Here is a 20,209-nt window from a genome sequence, read left to right as displayed (position 1 = left end):
GCTCATTCGGTTGAGCATCTGACTTCAGCTCAGGTCATGATCTCACAGTTCATGGGTTGGAGCCCCACATCGGGCTCTGTGCTGATAGCTCAGAGCCTAGAGCCTGGAGCCTGTTTTGGATTCTGTGTCTCCCTTTCCTCTGCTCCTTCCCACTCACACTCTGTCTCTCTCTCCTTCAAAACTAAATAAGCAAAAAAAAAAAATTAAAAAAAAAAAGAAAACAAAGTTTGCCAAAATCCCATAAAAATATGAAAGGTCAAAGAGCAAATTTTATTCTGGATGTGAGTTAATTAACCTGTTACAACTGGAAATTCTGGATATATGTGGAATTTTTAACGGTATAAATTAACATCTAAGCCATACAGCAGTAATTTTTTTTTGTCATTTTTTGTTTTCACTAACTACTAAATTCTCAACAGGGAAAACATCAGTCATTTATATAGGCCTAGACCTGGTTTAAATATACTTAACCTCTAAACAACAGACTCAATATAACAAATATTTACTGGGGGTTGTGAGAGGGGGGGATGGGCTAAATGGGTAAGGGGCATTAAGGAATCCACTCCTGAAATCATTGTTGCACTATATGCTAACTTGGATGTAAATTAAAAATAAAGTTACTAAAAAAAACCCCAAACCCTAAAATAGCAAGAATGACTAAAAACCATAAAAAACAAAAAACAAATATTTACTGAGTGGAAAGGAAAAACACAGTATGTATAGTAGCTACATGACATTTGCAGCTTTAACATTCGGTCTTAAGTGTTTGTAGTCCAAAGGTCTATAAAGTTACATCACATGAGACACAAATTAGGATAAGTCTTGCCCTGAGGCTATTGTACCTGAGTGAGAGATAGCTAGTGAGTGAACAAGCCAGCTATCTGGGTAAATTCTGGGTAACAAATGAAGTTTGTTTTATTTTTTTCCCTCTGTTTCTTTTCTCATACAGGTGATAAGGAGAAACTATTTGTTGGGGTGGACTACAGGGTCTATTGACTGGAGAAAAGTAAACAAGCTCAATTATTAGAACATAAAACTCAGGGTGCCTGGGTGGCTCAGTCGGTTAAGCACCTGACTCTCAATTTGGGCTCAGGGCATGATCTCATGGTTTGTGATTTGAGCCCCATATTAGGCTATGTGCTGACAGCCTGGAGCCTGCCTGGGATTCCCTCTCCCTCCCCCTCCCTCACTCATGCTCGCTCTCTCTCTTAGAAATAAATAATAAACTTAAAAAAAAAAACCAACATAAAACTCTACCTAAATCCCAAGTGGAAATGTGAAAAAAAAAAAAAAATTTTAATCTTTATTTTTTAGAGAGAGACAGCGTGTGAGCAGGGGAGGAGCAGAGAGAGAGGGAGACACAGAATGCTAAGCAGGCTTCAGGCCCTGAGCTGTCAGCAAAGAGCCTGATGCGGGGCTCAAACTTGTGAACCTCAAGATCACGACCTGAGCCGAAGTTGGACGCTAAACCGACTAAGCCACCCAGGTGCCCCAGAAATGTGAAAAATTTTTAATGTTTCCTATATACTTATTTGGACTTCTCAACAAAAACACTGAAGAATACAGACTGGAACAATGTCTTCAAAATTATGTAGGAAAATTATTTCCAATTAGTAATTCCATAGTAAGAATTATCAGTCAAATGTGAGAGTAGCAAAAAGGCATTTTCAGACATCCAGGGTCTCAAGAGTTCCCTTCAACTGTGTTCTTTCCTAAGAAATATCTTTAACACAGAATCTCCTTTCTTCTTTACATATGCTTCTTAGCTTGGTCGAGAATAATGAAATAATCGCAACTTTATTATGAGGGAAAGAAAACACAGAACTAATTCCAAACATATTTTAGAGACAAAACTTTGCCATTATTTGGCTCTTGGAAAATTAAAGGGTTGAATCTAGTCAGCTTCTTAATGAAATCTATTGTTAGTACCACTTCAGAGCTAGGCACAAGGCAGCAAATTAATTTTGCTAATTAGTATGTTCCTACAAGAAATAGGAAAAGAGACCTAAATTGACTTAAAAGGTGTTTGTTTTTTTTCTCTTAATTTGCAGGGGTGCCTGGGTGGCTCAGTCGGTTATGTGGCCAACTTTGGCTCAGGTCATAATCTCAAGTTCATGATTTCAAACCCCAAGCCAGAATCTGTGCTGATAGCTCAGAGATTCTGTATCCCCCTCTTTCTCTGCACTTCCCCTGCTTGTGCTCTGTCTCCCTCTCTCTCTCAAAAATAAACAAACATTAAATAAATAAATTGCAGATTAGTCTAATTAATTAATTGCAGATTAGTCAGATTTGCAAACTGACAAGATAAGATGTAGACAGATATCTGGGGAAATCACAAAGTCCTTCAGGAGTTAACTAGGATTTCTGAAAAACTTTATATATATCTGGCTGATTTGAACTTATGAAAACTTTTCCCACAAAAAAGTCAATATTAAAAAATCATATGCCTATTATAATAGGGCAGAAAAATGTTTAATAACATGGAAATAATAACTACACATTATAAAATATCTATAAAATATTAATATTCACATGAAAATGCAAGATGAATAAATACCAAAATATTACTTGTAGTTACCACTGAGGGTGGGATTACTGATAATTTTAATTTCCTTGTTGAAATTTTCTGAAGTTATTATAATGAACCTATTTTATAAAAAGTATTTTAAAAAATATACCATAAAAGAACAACAGCCTGCTTTAACAATGTAAAAATTAAAGGTGGAAGAAAGGACCTAGATTTCTTTTCTTCACTAATCTTTTCCCTGGGTGGGGGGATGGGTGAAATAGGTGATGGAGATTAAAGAGTACACTTAGCACGATGAGCACTGAGTAATGCACAGAAGTGTTGAATCACTATACTGCACACCTGGAACTCCCATACACTGTATGTTAACTACACTGGAATTAAAAAACTTAATAGAAAATTATAAAAGAAAAAAATAACTTTTCTAATTATAAAGTCCCTTCTCTGTTACTGAAAACAAAAGCCTAAGGAAGATGCATCTTGAATAAACAGTTGTTAGTGAAGAAAATGCTTTTAAGAAATGCAGCCAGAAAAACTAGCTTGATCATACATATCACTTATCTTACTAATAATGTTGCTGTTACTTAGTTGGGGGAAAAAAAGCTTCCTAACCCTTTAATTTTCCCATTTAAAAAAAGTAATTAAAAAAAGTAATACGCGTACATGTTAAAATGTTCAAACAGTTCAAACTAAAACTGTGTACAAAGTATCTCTTCTGAGACATCCACTCCTTTTCCCAGAAGCAATTGTTATTTTTATTAGCAGGTTTCTTAGAGATTCTTCCTGAAATGTTTTAAGCATCTACAAAGGATATAGATGCATAATGCTTCTCTTAAACAGATGGCAGAATATTAGGCACATTCTTTTTAGACTGTACTTTTTAAAAATTCTTTTTAAAGGAAAATTTTAAAGTGATACCCATACAACACAAGGTTTATTTAAACTATTCATGTAAGTTAAAAGTTACTTAAATATTTGATTATAACAGTTCAAGAAATTTAAAAACCTAAAGGCTGCCAACCTTTTCTGGTGTTAACTTCATAAGTTCCATGTTTTCCATACTGTGTCGGCGTCCAAACTTCGGGCGTGCACCTTTGTGGAAAAAAAAAAAAAAAATTCAAATACATGGGGAAGTCCTTAAGACTACAAATTCAGCATGACTAGGTTATTCAATTTTAAAGTCTGTTACACAAGCCCATATGGAAGGAGGAAACATACAAACATGTATTTTTTTAAGAATAATAATTTTCCATACCAACTACATAAAAATAGAATATACACTCCCTCTAAAATGCTTTGATGTAGGGAAGTTACATTTTGGTTGGAAACTAACTTTGGTTACTGACATTACCCCTTAATTTAGAAAAGGCATTTTATAATAACTGGTTTTATACTATCCACAGAAACTCTTAAAAGAAAATGAGAAGGACAAATCCCGTATGATCTTATAGTGGAATCTAAAAAGAAAAAAAACAACCCGAACTAGGAAAAAAAGAGATCAAACTTGTGATTTACCAGAGGCAGAGGATTACGGAGGGGGAAAGGAAGAAGGTGGTCAAAAGGTACAAACCTCGGGTTATAAGGTAAATAAGTACTAGGGATAGAACGTACATCATGATGACTACAGTCAACATTGCTGTATGACACTTAGGAAAGTTGCTAGGAGGGTTTATCCTAAGAATGTTCATCATAAGAAGAATATTTTTTTCCCTTTTGCTATCTGTATGAGAAGATGGATGTTAACTGAACCTACCGTGGTGATCATTTCACTAGGTATAAATCAGGTCATCATACTGTACACCTTTAATTTACAATCATGTATGTCAAATATTTCTCAAACTGGAAAAAACACAAATTTAAAAAAACCACTAAAATGATTATAGTAGGGGAAAAAACAAACTGTAGGGTAGTTTAAGTAAGTAAAAACCAGTCGGTTAAATGTTCGACTTTGGCTCATAATCTCATAGTTCATGGGTTCGAGCCCTGCATAGGGCTCTGTTTTCAGCATGGAGCCCGCTCCAGATCCTCTATCCCCTGCCTCTCTATGGCCCTCTCCAGCTCATGTTCTATCTCTCAAAAATAAATAAACATTAAAAAAAAATAATAAGGGGCTCCTGGGTGGCTCAGTTGGTTGGGCATCCAACTTCAGGTCAGGTCATGATCTCACGGTTCGTGAGTTCAAGCCTCGTGTCAGGCTCTGTGCTGACAGCTCAGAGCCTGGAGCCTTCTTTGGACTCTGTGTCTCCCTCTCTGTCTCTCTCTGCCCCTCCCCCACTCACATTCTCTCAAAAATAAACAAACAATAGAAAAAATTGTTTTAATTAAGTAAAAATTCAAGGAAAAGGCTTTAGGCCTTCAATTTCAAGGTAAGAATCAAAGTAACACCTCTAGTTCTATATTGTTACTCATATTCATTTTAAGATCACATTAGATGAGAGATTTAATGCTGACCAGGAAACATGTTAAATAAACATAAACATGGTCCTCAAAAGTTTTTTCAATAAAGTTAGCATTGAATATAGAGAAATATATTTTCATATCCATTTTCACATTTTCATATCCATTCAATATTTTAAAGATTAAGCAATATTTTAAAGGCATAAGGAATATGATACCTAATACCCAGCTTAACAAATAAACCACTATCAACATATTAACTCCTCTGTGACTCTCTGAAAATGTGCCTCCTCCTCCCTATAATTTTTTATATTTTCATATATTTCATATGTTTCATCTATATATTTACATATATATAGATCTCCAAGCAATTTAGTTTATTTTATAATAAATGCTCTCATACTGTATATATCATCTAACTTGCTTCCTTTGAGAAACTTTATGTTTGTGAGATTCAGCCAAGTTCATATGTGTAGTTTAATTTTGACTGCCATTTTAGGACTAGGAAATTCTTTATCCATTCTACTGGGGACAGAGATTTAGAGTGCTTCTTATTTTCTGTTATCATAAGCAGTACTATTACAGAAATTCTTGAAAATGTCTCTTTCTCTTAGTGACACGAGCAAGTGTTTCTTCCAGTTTGGATATCAGTGGTATGTAACTGGCAGTGGAAATGCCAGATCATATGCTCAGTACATCCTCAACTTTACCAGAATGTTGCCACATTGTTCTTGAGAGTAAACACATCTCTATCACCGTCAACACTGAATGAGAGCTTCCATTACCCACATTTCAATACTGGTATTTTCAGACCTTTTAATTTTCATCTAAGAGATAACCTTAGAAATGAAACAAGAGCTAAACAAAAATCAAATATGTAAAAACATTTGAATCAAAAAGAATAACTAAACAATAAAATATTTTAATTTTGTCATCAAACATTTATAAATTTGAGTGACCCTATAGAAAATAATCATACCTTTACCATTCCTAAGTTCAAGATAACAACCGTAAAATACCATATTCTATAGTGATACATCAACAGGACTATGGTAAAGCAAAAAGGTACTATAAAAATTTGAGCTTCCTAAGTTATATATTCTCTCTGGAGATGGTTAACATGTGATGAGTAATTTAAATGTAATTGAGGATAAAGAAATTGGGTTTGAAGACCTGTTACTTACCATGCAAATTGTTATCAATTTCAATATTTTCAGACATTATTGAATTATTTGTGCTGTAGCTCAGACCAAGAACCATTTGAAGATCTGAGAGATTCAGTCGTGCTGTTAGTTCACCACTTCTATCCCCAACCTACAACCAACAAGCATTTATATTTTAGAGTAGAATTAAAGACAATGGTGAAGATTGGCTGAAAATGTTATGAACCTAAAACTGGAAGAAAATAGAAATGAAAACAGATCTATTAGAATTAAGAGACTGAATGAAATGGGTTTTTCCAATAATAGTTGCTTTAAAGAAAAGGGAAGCTTCTAAAATATGGCAATAGGAAAGCTGATTACATTCTACCAATACTTCCATTCTCTAAATACTAATTGCTCTTAATCTCTACAATCATATTTAATAACGCAGGTTATTCTGTGACACATTAAGTTGCCAACACATGAATAAAATTTCCTTAGAATATTGTTTCCATACCATAGTAATAGTATCTATTAAGCCAGCAATAGATATTACACTAGGCACTTTTACATACACTATCTCTAATTCTTATAATGATTTGCAAGGTAGATGTTATTCTTCCCATTTTACAGATGAGAAATGAGGTTCAGAAAAGATTTCCAAGCTCAAATAGCCAGAAAGCAGAACTGGAACAGGAATAGATAACAATATTTTTTTTTTTAATTTACTTTTTTAATGTTTATTTATTTTTGACAGAGAGAGAGAGACAGACAGACAGACACAGAGCATGAGCGGGGGAGGGGGCAGAGAGTGAGGGAGACACAGAATCCAAAGCAGGCTCCAGGCTCTGAGCTGTTAGCACAGAGCCCGACGTGGGGCTCAAAACTCACAGACAACGAGATAATGACCTAAGCTGAAGTCGGACGCTCACCGACTGAGCCACCCAGGTGCCCCAGGAACAGATACAATCTGGATTATAAATCCTTGATTATAACAACCATGTTAAAAAAAAAAAAAAAAAAAAGACAACTACTACAACAAAAAAAACCCCGTTTTTTCTTTCCATACCATGCTACTTTTCCATGTAGAGACAGGAGGCATATTTTAGTAATCTTTCCATTCCCCTATGCCTGGTCTTACCTTCCTATCTTCCTACATCAAAGCCAATGCAAACAGACCTCTGATCTGTATCTCAAAATGCTTTGTGCAGTTTTTATGCCAAGGGAATAACATAGATTTATTACTAGGTTATACAGGAGAAATCCAGAGAAATAATAGGCCTTCCCCCACCCCCCCACTAATTTGTGAATCACATAGCACAGACAGCTGTTTTTTAGTTACATACCTCTCTTGAAATTTCCAAGTGCTTTTCAGCAAAATGCATTGCTTGATCATGATTCCCTAGAGCTGTGTATGCATTTCCTAAGCTCCAACATGCTCTTCCTTCACCAATTCTACAAAACAATTCAAAGCTAAGATATAGTTATATGAAAGGAGAGCTGTGTGTAGAATAAAAGCTATTTAGCAGTAATTAATGGTATAAACAATGTTTTGGATTTGTTTTTTTTTTAAATATATGAAATTTATTGTCAAATTGGTTTCCATACAACACCCAGTGCTCATCCCAAAAGATGCCCTCTTTAATACCCATCACCCACCCCCCATCAGCCCTCAGTTTGTTCTCAGTTTTTAAGACTCTCTTATGCTTTGGCTCTCTCCCACTCTTGGATTTGGTCTTTCATATAAAGAACATACTATCACATCACTGGAGACATATTAGAATACCCAGATAATACCAAACTCAGAGTCAAGCAAAAAATGGGAAACATCCTTTTCAAACATACAATTTATTATAAAATAATAAAATCTAATAGGTCTTCTAGTTAAACTGCCCATTTTCTTTCCATGACAGCCCTACCAGGTAATCATTCAGTCCAGGTTTGAACACCACTGGGGAGAGAGAATGTACTACCTCTTGAAGTAACATATTTCATTTTGAACAATTACAGAAAAGCAGTTCTTCATACTGAAGTAAAAATCTCTTTCTAAAGTAAACATCACAGACTAAATGCCTGCACAGATTCTGTTTTATCATACAGTTTTTTATTTAAAAAAAATAGCCACCAATATTTAAAAATCAGAAGATTTCAAATAAAACTCAGGACTTCCAGCTTCTCTTGAAAACAGAGGAGTACCTGGACATTACAGACCCTTGGTCCTGCCTGGCATCAGTTAGCTGGAGCTGAGTAACAGCTGTCCCCTTACGCTGGGCCTTATCTCTAAGATCACCACAATTCCCACACTGTTCTAGTCAGGAGGACCTTTGCAGGCAACCGAGTTTGTGACCTACTTATTGATCTTGGTTCAAGGCTATATGGACCATCGCAAACTCCTATGACATGCTGGCCTTCAAGCAGTAACGTACAGAGAAGGTAACTAAAATAGAAGAAATTCCTTAAAAAAGAATTAAAAAGAAAACAAAGGAAACAAACTTAAAAACAAAGGAAAAATTCTAAGGATTCAATAATGCATCTATATTTTACTATAATTATAGTAGGGAGCTGTATAACTTACCTATCATTTAGCTCTTGAGCAATTGCTAAGTGCTTCAGATGATAATCGATGGCCTTTTCATAGTCTTGAAGCAAAGTGTATGTATTTCCGAGACTATAGCAAGACTGTGCTTCTACAGCTCTGTCTTTAAGCTGTCGAGCCAATAGCAGTGTCTTTCTAAAAAAAGAAATTAATTCTTACATAATGATCATTTTTATTTTTGGCTATAATAATCAAAAAATAAAACACTCATTTTTCTTCCTGCCTCTAAAGTAAATTTATTTTAGAGTTTAATATCTCATACTTTCTCCATTACTTTCAGACAAAATGAAGTTGTTTTGGAAACACAAAAACCAAATCTAGACTCTCAGAATAAATTTGAGAGCCCTATTAAATATTCTTCAGAGAAAAGGAATACTGACACAAGACTAAGTGTCTCTAAAAAAACTATCCAAGTTGTAGTGGCAATAGCTTAAAAGTAAGAAAATTTTGTCCAAATAACCTCTCTTTTCAATTATACTGTTGTCTTTGCATTTTGTCAAAATTCAAAACATAGTACTCAAAATTCTAATGTGTAGAATGTGTACAATCAGTAGTCACTGATTCATGAAAAATATTAAATACCACATTTAAACATTAACCAGATTCTACCTAACACACATTGAATCAATGAGAACCTAGTGTCCCAGTTAAGAGTGTGGACCCTAAAGTTAGAATGGGTTCAAATCCCAACTTTGGCAATTATTAGCTCTGTCACAGGGCAAGTCACTCAAACTCTCTGTTTCCTCGTCTGTAAAATGGGGAAAATACCTCACAGGGTTTTGTGAGGATGAAACACATTAGTTTATATGAAGTGCTTAGAATGGCATCTTGCTCACAGGAGATGGTAACAAATGTAAATACTGTTTTGATTATTATTATCAGCACTTAAGCCTACAGATGCTTTAGATCCAGTAACTTAAATGACTCCTACAGTTTCTGCCAAATAGTACAAATATTTCATGTGATTTATGATTACACAAAAAATAGGTATATGATAGATAATATAGTTTTAAGCAAACAAGCCTGAAATTTTATATTTAATGGTGATACCTTCAAAGCTGTCACCTTGGGAGACCACACACTTATTCTAACACTGCCTCCTCTCAAACATTTTTGCAAGACTTCTGGAATTGCTTTGATGTCCTGGAGTATTTTTCTGGCACACCATTATTCTTTGACGATATAATTTGTAAATATTCAGAAGTCCTTCTGGAACAAATTCAATTGCTAAAGTAGGTTTACCAAACTGCTACTACTACTGCTTTCTATCCTGAAGGATAGCGATTTAAAACATTAAGATAGCCTTCTTGTGCAGTCCTGAGAGTTCTGAGTTTTAGCCTGCTTATGGAGAGGGCAGCGGGAAGAAGTTTCATTACTTCGTACTCCTGTTCTTTACTCAAACAGCCACCATCCACTTTATTGCAGAACTTTTAAGTATTTAATACAAGTAGATCATCTATTAATTAAGACATTTCCATGTCTTTTGGCTTTAAAATATAAGAAACTTTTATATTTAAAATCAAAATATAGGGGTGCCTGGCTGGCTCAGTCAGAACAGCATCCAACTCTCAGGGTCAGGAGTTTGAGCCCCACGTTGGGTGTAGAGCTTACTTAAATAAATAAAACTTAAAAAAATAAATCAAAATAAAATCAAAATCAAACTACATATTCCTTATATAGTTATGTATTTTATTTAGGAGGATATCTTATATCTAACTAATCAACGAACAAATATTAACCATTAGTCAATGTTTAAAGTAGGGTGGAATGACATTCTAGTTTTTAAGATGGACCTAAAGCAATTTTACCTTTTGTTTTTAGATGACAAACTATCCCAAACCCTCTCACACTGGATTCTTTAACAATAAAATACAACTCAATCATTGTATCTTTGGTTCAAACTGGCTTCTGCCTAAGGTCTATATGGGCCTTCAATCCCCACTAATTAGAGAAAACTCCAAACTAGAAAGCACAGACCAGACAATCTCAAACAGTCTACACTTTCCTATTATCTATGTGTCAAGTCTATTGAAAGGCCAGAAAGACCCTTCCCAGAAGAAGCTAGGTTTGCCAACTCCTCAGGCAAGTGAATGGGGGCCTCAGTTTATGGTGAGGATCAAAGATGGGCAGGAGAGGGTGGGTGAAATGTTCAACATGAGGGTACAATGGTGGGGAAAAGAATTAAGTGATCACTGATGAAAACTAGGGCATATTTTTGTTACCAGACTTTCTTGTGGCTTTTTGCAAACACATAACTGGGTGAAAAAAAGCATATAAATATACATACCCCACACACTAAACAGGTTTAAAAGACTTTAAAAGTTTAGAATTTCATTTAAAAACAGTTTTAAAGATAAAAACTAACAAAAATATAAAGGAGTCATACTGCTATGATTAAATCAAAGGTACAATATTTATTTAGGACTATGAGCCACGTCCTATGCAAAGTAAATGCTTAATATATTCTTTCATTCAATCCTCACAACAATCCCAAAAGCATCGTCCGTTGCTTTTGGGCATCATCCGTTACAGATGAAGAAATTGAGGCTTAGAAGTATAAGTTCCTGCTGCTAGTATGTGCAAAAAGCAAGTTTTAAACCCAAAGTCTATGATTTTATAGGACTGCATAACTATTCATTTTACATTTATCTATAGAAATATTAGACTAACTTGTAGTATTCAGAGGCAGTTTCAAATTCACCAAGAAATATATATGCATTTCCAAGGTTGCTATATGCTCTTCTTTCAGCTGCTTTATCTCCAAATTCTTTTGCAATAAGGAGACGCTGAAACAGAAAATTCAAGTTAGATATAGCTATAACAAAACTAAAGAATAATCTAATCACTATTCAGAACACTGATGGGGAAAATGATCTGGCCTCAAAGCCTTGCACTATACCTGTTCATGGGCTATAACCGCATCCCTGAAGTTGCCAAGGAGGTAATGTGTGTTTCCAAGATTTCCAAAGGCACGTCCTTGGGCTGCTCGGTCACCCAAAGCAGTCACTAGTGATAGGTTTTCCCTAAATGATAACAAAAGTTGTGAAAAAATACGTTTGAGAAAAAAATGTATTGATTTAATTTACAAATCAAATTCTTATCAAAAAAATTTCTAAGCTTACAGTCATAGTGTAAATTTTAGAGGTATATGTATGATGGAGGATGATTATGGGAAATAAATGGGAACACTTTACTGAACCATTCAGGCAGGTTTCTGTCCAGAGTCAAGGACAGAGTCAATCTTGGAACCGTTGCAGCTAAGAAGTTCTATGAAATTCTACTGATAAAACTAAATTTACTCCAAATAGTTTAGACTAACGATTGATATTTCTTGTTTTTGCCACTAAGTGGCACCGGTTAACAATTTAAAGGAAAGCTTTTCTGGGGAGGGGATTACTCTATTCCAACACTGTAACATTTTAGCAGCGGATTTGATGGTTTATTTTTACTTGCTAGTCCAGAATTCTAAAACCTTTCCCAAACTTAAAAACGTATTACTGGATAAAGAATGTAGAGCAGGTCCAAGCCTTAGGTGGGCCACAGGACTGCATCAGTGCTACTTACTCATAATAATCCACAGCTGCCTGCAGAGCATTTCTCACGTCTTCTGGAAATTCTCCCATGTCTTGAGGACCAGGGCAGGCAAAACTTTTCCCTTTGGCATGATACACATTTCCAAGATTGTAAAGTGCTCTTGCTTCTCCCACCTAGATGAAGATATCAACAGAGTTTACATTTTGAAATCAGAAGCCAGGTATTATAATGCTTATCACATATATTTATTTATAATTATCCTTGATGGTCAAGAGAAAGAAATGTTTATGATGGCCATCCATACAACCAAATAAATGATTACTTATGAAAGAATGTCTACTATTTTTTCTCCACTATTTAAAATTTTTTACTTCTATTTTTCTATGAATACTTTCTTCATTGGTATTAACTTTTAGATAAACTACAGAATAATTAAGTAAAATTAAAACACAAAGCAATTTCAAATAAAACATTTGGCCCACTATGTAATATTCCTTATTACCTTGTCATTAAGCTCTCTGGAAATATCTAGGTGTCGCTGACAACAAACTACAGCTTCATCAAAATTCCCAAGAACTTTTAAGGTGTTTCCCAGATTACCGCTAGCTTTGGCTTCCCCCAGCTGATCTCCAATAGTCCTGGGGGGGGGGGGGGGGGGGGGGGAAGCAAATGGTGTTAAAAATAAAGCAAGCAGCCAGAGTATAGTTTTCCCTAGAGGACAACTGACATGCTTTAGGTAAAAAGGACCTGTTATTAGCCCTGAAACCTACTTTAAATAAAAATGTAAGACTTATGTTTCTGTATTTAAATGTAATTAATTTTCATTCATTTAATTAAACCCTAGTGTCATTTCACTACTATTAAATCATTTAATTAAACTGTGATCAGCCTAAAGTTTTAAAATGCAGTGCTACTGAATCAGAACTCACTAAAATGTATTAAGTTCATTTTTTTTAATTGAATAAACATTTTTTAAGAAACATTCAAGGAGAAAGAGTATTAAAAAGCTTAAATTAATTACCTTGCTAGAGTTAAATCATGATGATGGTATTCTAATGCTTTGGCATAATCATGCAAATAGAAATAAGCATTGCCCAGCTGGCTGTAAATAGCACTAAGTGTTTTTAGGTCTTCAGTTCCAACTTGAACTGCAGCTTCAAAGAAGGACACACCAGCACGGCAGTCTCCTGACTTACACAGACGTTCCCCTTCCAAGGCCAGTTCTAGGCAAGAAGCTTCCATTCTATAAAATTACATAGGACAGACATTTACAACATTATATTATAACTGCACCACAGTTATTTTTAACTTCAGGTAATACAATTTTAATGTTGGCTGTGTCTACTCTTGCTTAGAAGAGCTGCCTCTATAATTAAAGTATATATACATTATTGATAAAACAGTAAACTATTATTTATAGCATGAGCTAATTTGCCTAATCAAATGTCTCTGAGCCCCAGATGTCTTTTATATAGGATAGCTAAATACCTCTATATGGAGCCCACTTTAATTGGCCCACCCAGAGCAACCCACTTCACCAATGAGAAAACCTAAAGTAGTGTTTCCTAAAGTATTCTGAGTTGTGGCAGACTTATGGACTTCCTCAGAGTGTGGGAGAAAACAGGTACCTGGGGAAGGTGATGTCCTGTAATACTCTTCTCTATCTAGGTATCTAAGTGATCTACTCAGCCATACATCAAGCCCTCCTACCATCCCTATCTCTTTCTCTGTCTCAAACACTCACACACACTCCTTTCTGTCCTTACCACCACATGGTATCTCTACCTCAGAAAAAAAAGGAGCAAAGTATTTTGATCTATAAGGCATACTTCTATAAGAGAACTAAGTGACAAGAAACTTTGTTAGAAAGCAGTAATTTAAATATTTTCAGAAAGTCTAATTCTCAAAGTCTGTCACTGGATTTTTAAAAGCTAGAAGAATTAAGTTATTTTAAATCTTCATTGGAGAAAAAGCAATGATACTTTAGGTTCTAATCCTAGATTTTAGAAGGTGACTTTTACCAAAGTTGCCACTGTGTTTCTTTAACATTTTTATGATTTCTGCCATGTTTATATTTTACATAATCATCCACTTAAGTGTGTTTCTACAATTTGGCAAATTTCTTTGAAATTGGCACATGTAATTTTTAAAAATCTGGCTTCAAAGCAGTATCCATGGAACTGTGAGGAGTTTGGTGTGATACTTATTTTCTAATGCACATTAAAACAAATATGTAAGTATTAAAATAAAAAAGTAAAATTACCTTATGTAACACCAGTGGTAGGGACACATATCACCCTTTGGGAAACTCTGATTAAGCTCATCAAGCATTCTAATTTTGTTGAGCAGCATGAAATTACTCCTTACTGGAATTAGCTTTGAACAACTCTAACAGAGCAGTGATTCCTGATCCTGGCTGCACCACAGCAGAGCTCATATGGAGTGCTTTTTAAAGCTCTCAATGCTGGGTCCCACTGTCTAGGTATGAGGTCTGGCTCATAGTATTTTTTAAACACCCCCAAGTAATTCCAACATATAAGCCAGAGTTGAGAATCACTGCTTTAACAAGAAATAGAAATTAAACCACAACTCGCCCTAAAGTCATTCAAATAGGAATATACTTTTGTATTTCTAGTAGCAGGCCAATCAATTAACATGTTTCTTCAGATGCTGTCTTTTAGCCTATAAAACTTCAAGGTTCCTTAAAGCCATAAATTAAAATGGGATTGCAAAAGTGGAAAATAAATCTGATAAAGAGAAAAGTCTGGACTAAGATTAACAGATCCAATTGCAAAGGTTCAAAGCAGACTTTTGGTTATGTAGCAGATTTATGTAGTCATCTATGATAGGTAAATTTCAAGTTTTACATCCAGGTATCCTTTTTTTATAATTCAAGTAATTAAGTAAAAGGATACAGTGTGATCACAATTACACTAGTGATTTCACCCCCACTTAATGGATTTAGACAAAATAATGCAAGTGAACCTCTACTTAACATTTTGCTTCAACATTAGACCAATTATATACAAAGAAGAAAGATCTAAAGCACACAGAAAAATTAATCAGTTAAACCAGAAAACTTAGAATTTTTGCTATATTTACTTACTTATAAATTTTTTTTAATGTTCATTTATTTTTGAGGGAGAGAGAGACAGCACAAGCAGGAGAGGGGCAGAGAGAGAGAGGGAGACACAGAATTCGAAGCAGGCTCCTGGCTCTGAGCTGTCAGCACAGAGCCTGACACGGTGCTCAAACTCCGAAACTGCGAGATCATGACCTGAGCCAAAGTTGGACACTTAACTGACTGAGCCACCTAGGCACCCCTGCTATATTTATATTTCATGTCATTTCAAATTAATAAAACCAATTTTCATCTTTCACAAGTAAAAACTGCCCTTTAAAACTGTATTTTTGAGGGGCACCTGGGTGGCTCAGTGGGTTGAGTATCCAACTTCAGCTCAGGTCATGCTCTCGCTGTCTGTGAGTTCAAGCCCCGCATCAGGCTCTGTGCTGACAGCTCAGAGCCTGGACCCTGTTTCAGATTCTGTGTCTCCCTCTCTCTGCCCCTCCCCCACTCATGCTCCGTCTCTGTCTCTGTCAAAATTAAATATTTAAAAAAACTGTATTTTTGAAAATTAGGGACTTCATAAAGAAAAAGATTATTTTTGAGGTTTTATGAGGTTATTGCTGTATTTTGTGTATGAAAAGAAATGAGGCAGTACAAAGACTACTATGTAAAAAATGTGATTTTCTTAAAGGATTCTTTGGCTAGACTGGCTACCTAAACTAGATGTCTTTATTTGTCTGAATACTGAAACCACTGAACTTTCAAGAATTACCATAGGAAAAAAAATTGGAAAAGATATTTTTACATATAAAATACTTTTTCTATTAAAAATTTTTAACTTAAGCATGATTCTAATTATGTAAGAAAATTATATATTGAGCAATTTCACTGGTAGGAATTGATCTTAAAGTTTTATGTACACAAATTCAAGAATATATATGTGAAAGGACATTCACAGCAGCAAAAACACACACACAACTTAAATGTCCATCAACAGAGTATTAAGGAAAATTACACGCCACTGTACAACTGAATACTAATAATGGCACATGATTTCACTGAAGGAGAAGTAGAGAAATAGTTACATACAGCAGCACCATCAGTTCAAGATGATTAGCTGGCTGGCCAGGAAATTAGGGACAAGGCAGAACTGGCTATTCATAGATAAGACATGTAAAAATTGGAAGTTTACAACATGTTTGCCTATATCCATGTAAACCAGAGAAGTGTCTTCTTCAAATAAACATCTTCACCACAAATATTTGACTTTCTGGTTTGAAACTTACACAACGTTTTACCAGAACCATCAATCCAAATTATGTATGTAACAAAATTTAGCTGCAGACTGAATTTATAGCTACAAATTTTTAAAAAGACATTTTAGATAATTTCATCAGAAACAGTGACAGCAAACTGGAACCCTGCTGGCTGCTCAGCTGTCTCTGAAGTCCATGAAGTAAGAATGTCCTATAAGAGAAACTACCTTGGAAAAGTTATTTCAGTAAGTAATTCCCAAAATAAAGTCCCCAACTCTCTAGTAATGATTAATTCTGAGATATATTGTAGCTCTGGTATGTTTTATTAGAAAAGAAGTCAACATTTTGGCAAAATCTCCAACACCTAAAATCAAATATATCTAATTGCATAATAGTCAAGGCAGGTTGGCTTATAAATTTTTTAGAAGATCATTAAATAGTAAGAGAGAAAGTAATTTCATATCCTCTCTCTCTCTATGAGAGAATAGAATTACTTCATTTGTTTACCAGCTGGGTTGGAAACAAAGAACACACTCAGAGTAGAAGACAAACTGGGAAAATACCTCCATTAAAATACATCCCACATACAAAGTTTCTTTTATTCTTCCTAATGGCCTAACTAGTTGTAGAATCAAAGAAAGTACATTCCTAATAACTACAAATAAGCACAGTACTACTATACTTAACTGAAATGTTTTCATTTTGCCAAAATGTTATAATTATAGTTAATTCCTCATTTTTTGCACAAACCCATGTCATTTCAATTTAATTTTTATATTTTTAATTATTATTACTATTCACTTTTCTTCCACGCTAGATTTTTCCTTTACCTTCTTAATTTTAGTTTCTTGTGTTCATAGTATATCAATGAAAGCAAGAGAGGATTAAAACCTCAATGCTACATCATTTTAAAAGATTTCATACAGATTATGTTCAAATTTGACCCTCCCCTCAAAAGGTTTACATACTATTTAAGAATAAACAATGGGATTGAGGTCTCAGGCTTCAATACGAGAGTGTTCTGCATCTTCTCCACTGTGCTGTCTTCTATAGCTGTCAAATCTCTTTACAGACCTTAGTTCCACCTTCCATGTGTTCTAATTGGGCATGGATCTTTTCCATTACCAATCCTACCTCCCACAAACAATTTTCATCCATTCTGTTTACCACATATATCTATTCTAGTTTACTTGCAAAAGGGAAAGTAGTATAAATTTACCTTGATTTAGATTTAAGTTTTGATTGGTAACTTAGTTTTAAAAGTGATTTTACTGTATATTATATTAAGTTAAATTCTCAAAATAACCTTCTTGAGAATTACTGTAGAGGTATTACTACAGAAGAGGAAATTGATGCTCAGACAGGTTCAGTGACCTATTAAGATCATAGGACTGCAAAGCTGAGAAATGAAATCCTGTCTTTGTCTCTAAATCCAATGCTCTTTCCACTATTCAACATTACCTCAAACTCAATATTCCTCAAATACTCTTCAGGAAAGAATATTAACCACTACATTTACCTAGCAAAATTAAAGAATTCAACACCAAAACTGTATTCCTTTACAAATTGTGTGCAATAGTCTAATTTTTACAATATGAAAGTTACTGAAGTAGGAACAAAGACATTTTTCAAAGAAATACAAGAGAAACTAGTTTACTAATGAACCTGATACATCCATCTTTCAACATCAACAATTACCAATATATAATATTACCAGTGTGTTTCATCTCTATTTCCATCCTCACTCTCTAACCCTAGATTCTTTTAAAGTAAATTCCAGAAAGCATATGATTTCATTTGTAAATATTTTAGTATATGTCTCTAAAAGAGTCATTTTCAAAAAAAATTAATACTATCATGCCTAAGAAAACTAATTACAATTACTTTAAAAACAATCATATATTGTTAAAACATTTTTTTTGTTTATTTTTTAGAGACAGCGTGAGTGGGCGAGGGGCAGAGGGCGATAGAGGCACAGAATTTGAAGCAGGCTCTAGGCTCTGAGCTGTCAGCACAGAGCCCGACATGGGGCTTGAACTCATAAACTGTGAGATCATGACCTGAACCGAAGTTGGCCACTTAACCGACTGAGCCACCCAGACACCCCCATCATATATATACTGTTTTAAAGCTTAGAAACTAACTTCATTTTACTATCAGTCTCCATTTCTCTCTACCTTGATAAATAGGTCACAAAATATTTCATAAAGTATTCTAGTATCTCTCAGGAGGTTCCTTAGTGTCTAAAGAATTATTCTATTTCAAAATTATAAACTCACTGTGTCACAGAATGTTCTCCAAGGATGGATGAAGACTTCCAAAATGAAAGAACAAGAAGGATAAAACAATATATGCTACCTGTTTACCAGAGCAGAGTAATAACTTATACCAGGCCATGAGTCCTAACATAAAGGATAAAAAGTATTACCTGCAATTATACAATAATCCAATATACAGAATATATATCAATATACAGAACGCTGATCCTAAAGCACTGAAGAAGCTAAAGCTTTGTTTGGCATATTGGGATTTGGTTTTTTGTTTGTTTCTGTTTTTGTTTAAGCCTAATCTCATGACCTTGAGATTAAGACCTGAGCTGAGATCAAGTTGGATGTTTAACTGGCTGAGCCACCCAAGTCCCCCATGGTATATTCTTACTAAAAATAGTTACAGTGTTTAAAGTTTCGTTTGGTGAAGTCCTATACCAATACACAACTATGTCTGACCTATGCTATATCATAGAAAAAGGACAAATCTAACTTTCCCATAGGTAGATGTATAATCCACTCCTCCTTACCTGCTGCTCTTATACAGTATTAAGAAGTATACCACTCTTGAAAATGTTTAGCAAGACGAAATCTTACTTACTAGGTTCAACTGATAGTTATGTCCAGTGAAGTTCAATATACATTCCATCACATGTGCACTATGAGTCAGATAACATGCTTAGCATCATGGCTGCCCTAAGGAAGTTAATGGTCAAAGGGAGGGGTCAAAGAGGACACAAACTTATAAACAGATCAAATGAATTTTAATATAGTTGATGCAAAGAAAGAGATATGCAAAGCATGTTATGGGAGCAAACGGAGGGCACATAGCCAAACTATGGCATTTGGAAGTGGTTTCCAAGAGTAGATAATTCAAGTCATAGAGTGCATCATGAGCAAAGGCACAGAGACACGGAACAGCAAGACATGTATAGGAAACCAGAGCTCAAAGTGCAAGGCTAGGACTGGAAGAAAGTAAGAACAAAGGAATACACAGAAGCTAGAAAAAGGAAGATATTGTATACTATGTTAAGCTTGGCTCTGCCCTACAGGTGACTGGGAGGCACCAGTGATTAAGCAGAATTTGCACAGTTAGCTCTGTTTTTAGAGTGAGCCCCCTAGTGGCAAATTAAAAAGATGGCTTCTAAGAGGTGAGAATGGAGAATGGAGTGAGTCTAGAGGAAGATGAAGGGGGCCTAAACCACAACAGTGATAGGGAGGATACAGATGGGGTAGATAATTCCGAGCAACATTTAGGAGATAAAACTGACATGACTTCACAATGGATACAGAGAGTGAGAAGCGGAAAAAAGCATGTAAGATAACTCCCAAACTTCTGGAACCATGCCCAAAAGGGTAGAGTTATATTAAGAGCTCATTTTAATTATGTTGAATGTCCCCCATTTCTTTATTCAAAACTTTT

General features: G+C 34.9%; 1 protein-coding gene across 5 annotated transcripts in view; it reads right to left on the bottom strand.

Annotated features, from left to right (window-relative positions):
• GPSM2 (G protein signaling modulator 2) overlaps positions 1 to 20,209 on the bottom strand; it is a 48,010-nt gene that overhangs the window by 14,306 nt on the left and 13,495 nt on the right. For all 5 annotated transcript variants that reach the window (XR_008295117.1, XM_027058441.2, XM_027058442.2 and 2 more), the window contains 9 exons: positions 13,218 to 13,439; positions 12,699 to 12,834; positions 12,227 to 12,369; positions 11,562 to 11,685; positions 11,333 to 11,448; positions 8,642 to 8,797; positions 7,413 to 7,521; positions 6,109 to 6,238; positions 3,549 to 3,619 (listed from right to left, as the gene is read on the bottom strand). Coding sequence is in view for 4 of the 5 variants with exons in the window: in XM_027058441.2 (XP_026914242.1) it covers positions 3,549 to 3,619; positions 6,109 to 6,238; positions 7,413 to 7,521; positions 8,642 to 8,797; positions 11,333 to 11,448; positions 11,562 to 11,685; positions 12,227 to 12,369; positions 12,699 to 12,834; positions 13,218 to 13,439 (1,207 nt within the window). In the remaining variant the exon portion in view is untranslated. The remainder of the gene's footprint in view (positions 1 to 3,548; positions 3,620 to 6,108; positions 6,239 to 7,412; positions 7,522 to 8,641; positions 8,798 to 11,332; positions 11,449 to 11,561; positions 11,686 to 12,226; positions 12,370 to 12,698; positions 12,835 to 13,217; positions 13,440 to 20,209) is intronic.

Source organism: Acinonyx jubatus, chromosome C1 (genome assembly GCF_027475565.1).
Source record: "Acinonyx jubatus isolate Ajub_Pintada_27869175 chromosome C1, VMU_Ajub_asm_v1.0, whole genome shotgun sequence".
Lineage (NCBI taxonomy): Eukaryota > Metazoa > Chordata > Mammalia > Carnivora > Felidae > Acinonyx > Acinonyx jubatus.
The sequence above is the reverse complement of the archived record's forward strand: the minus strand, read 5'-3'. Positions and strand labels throughout refer to the sequence as shown.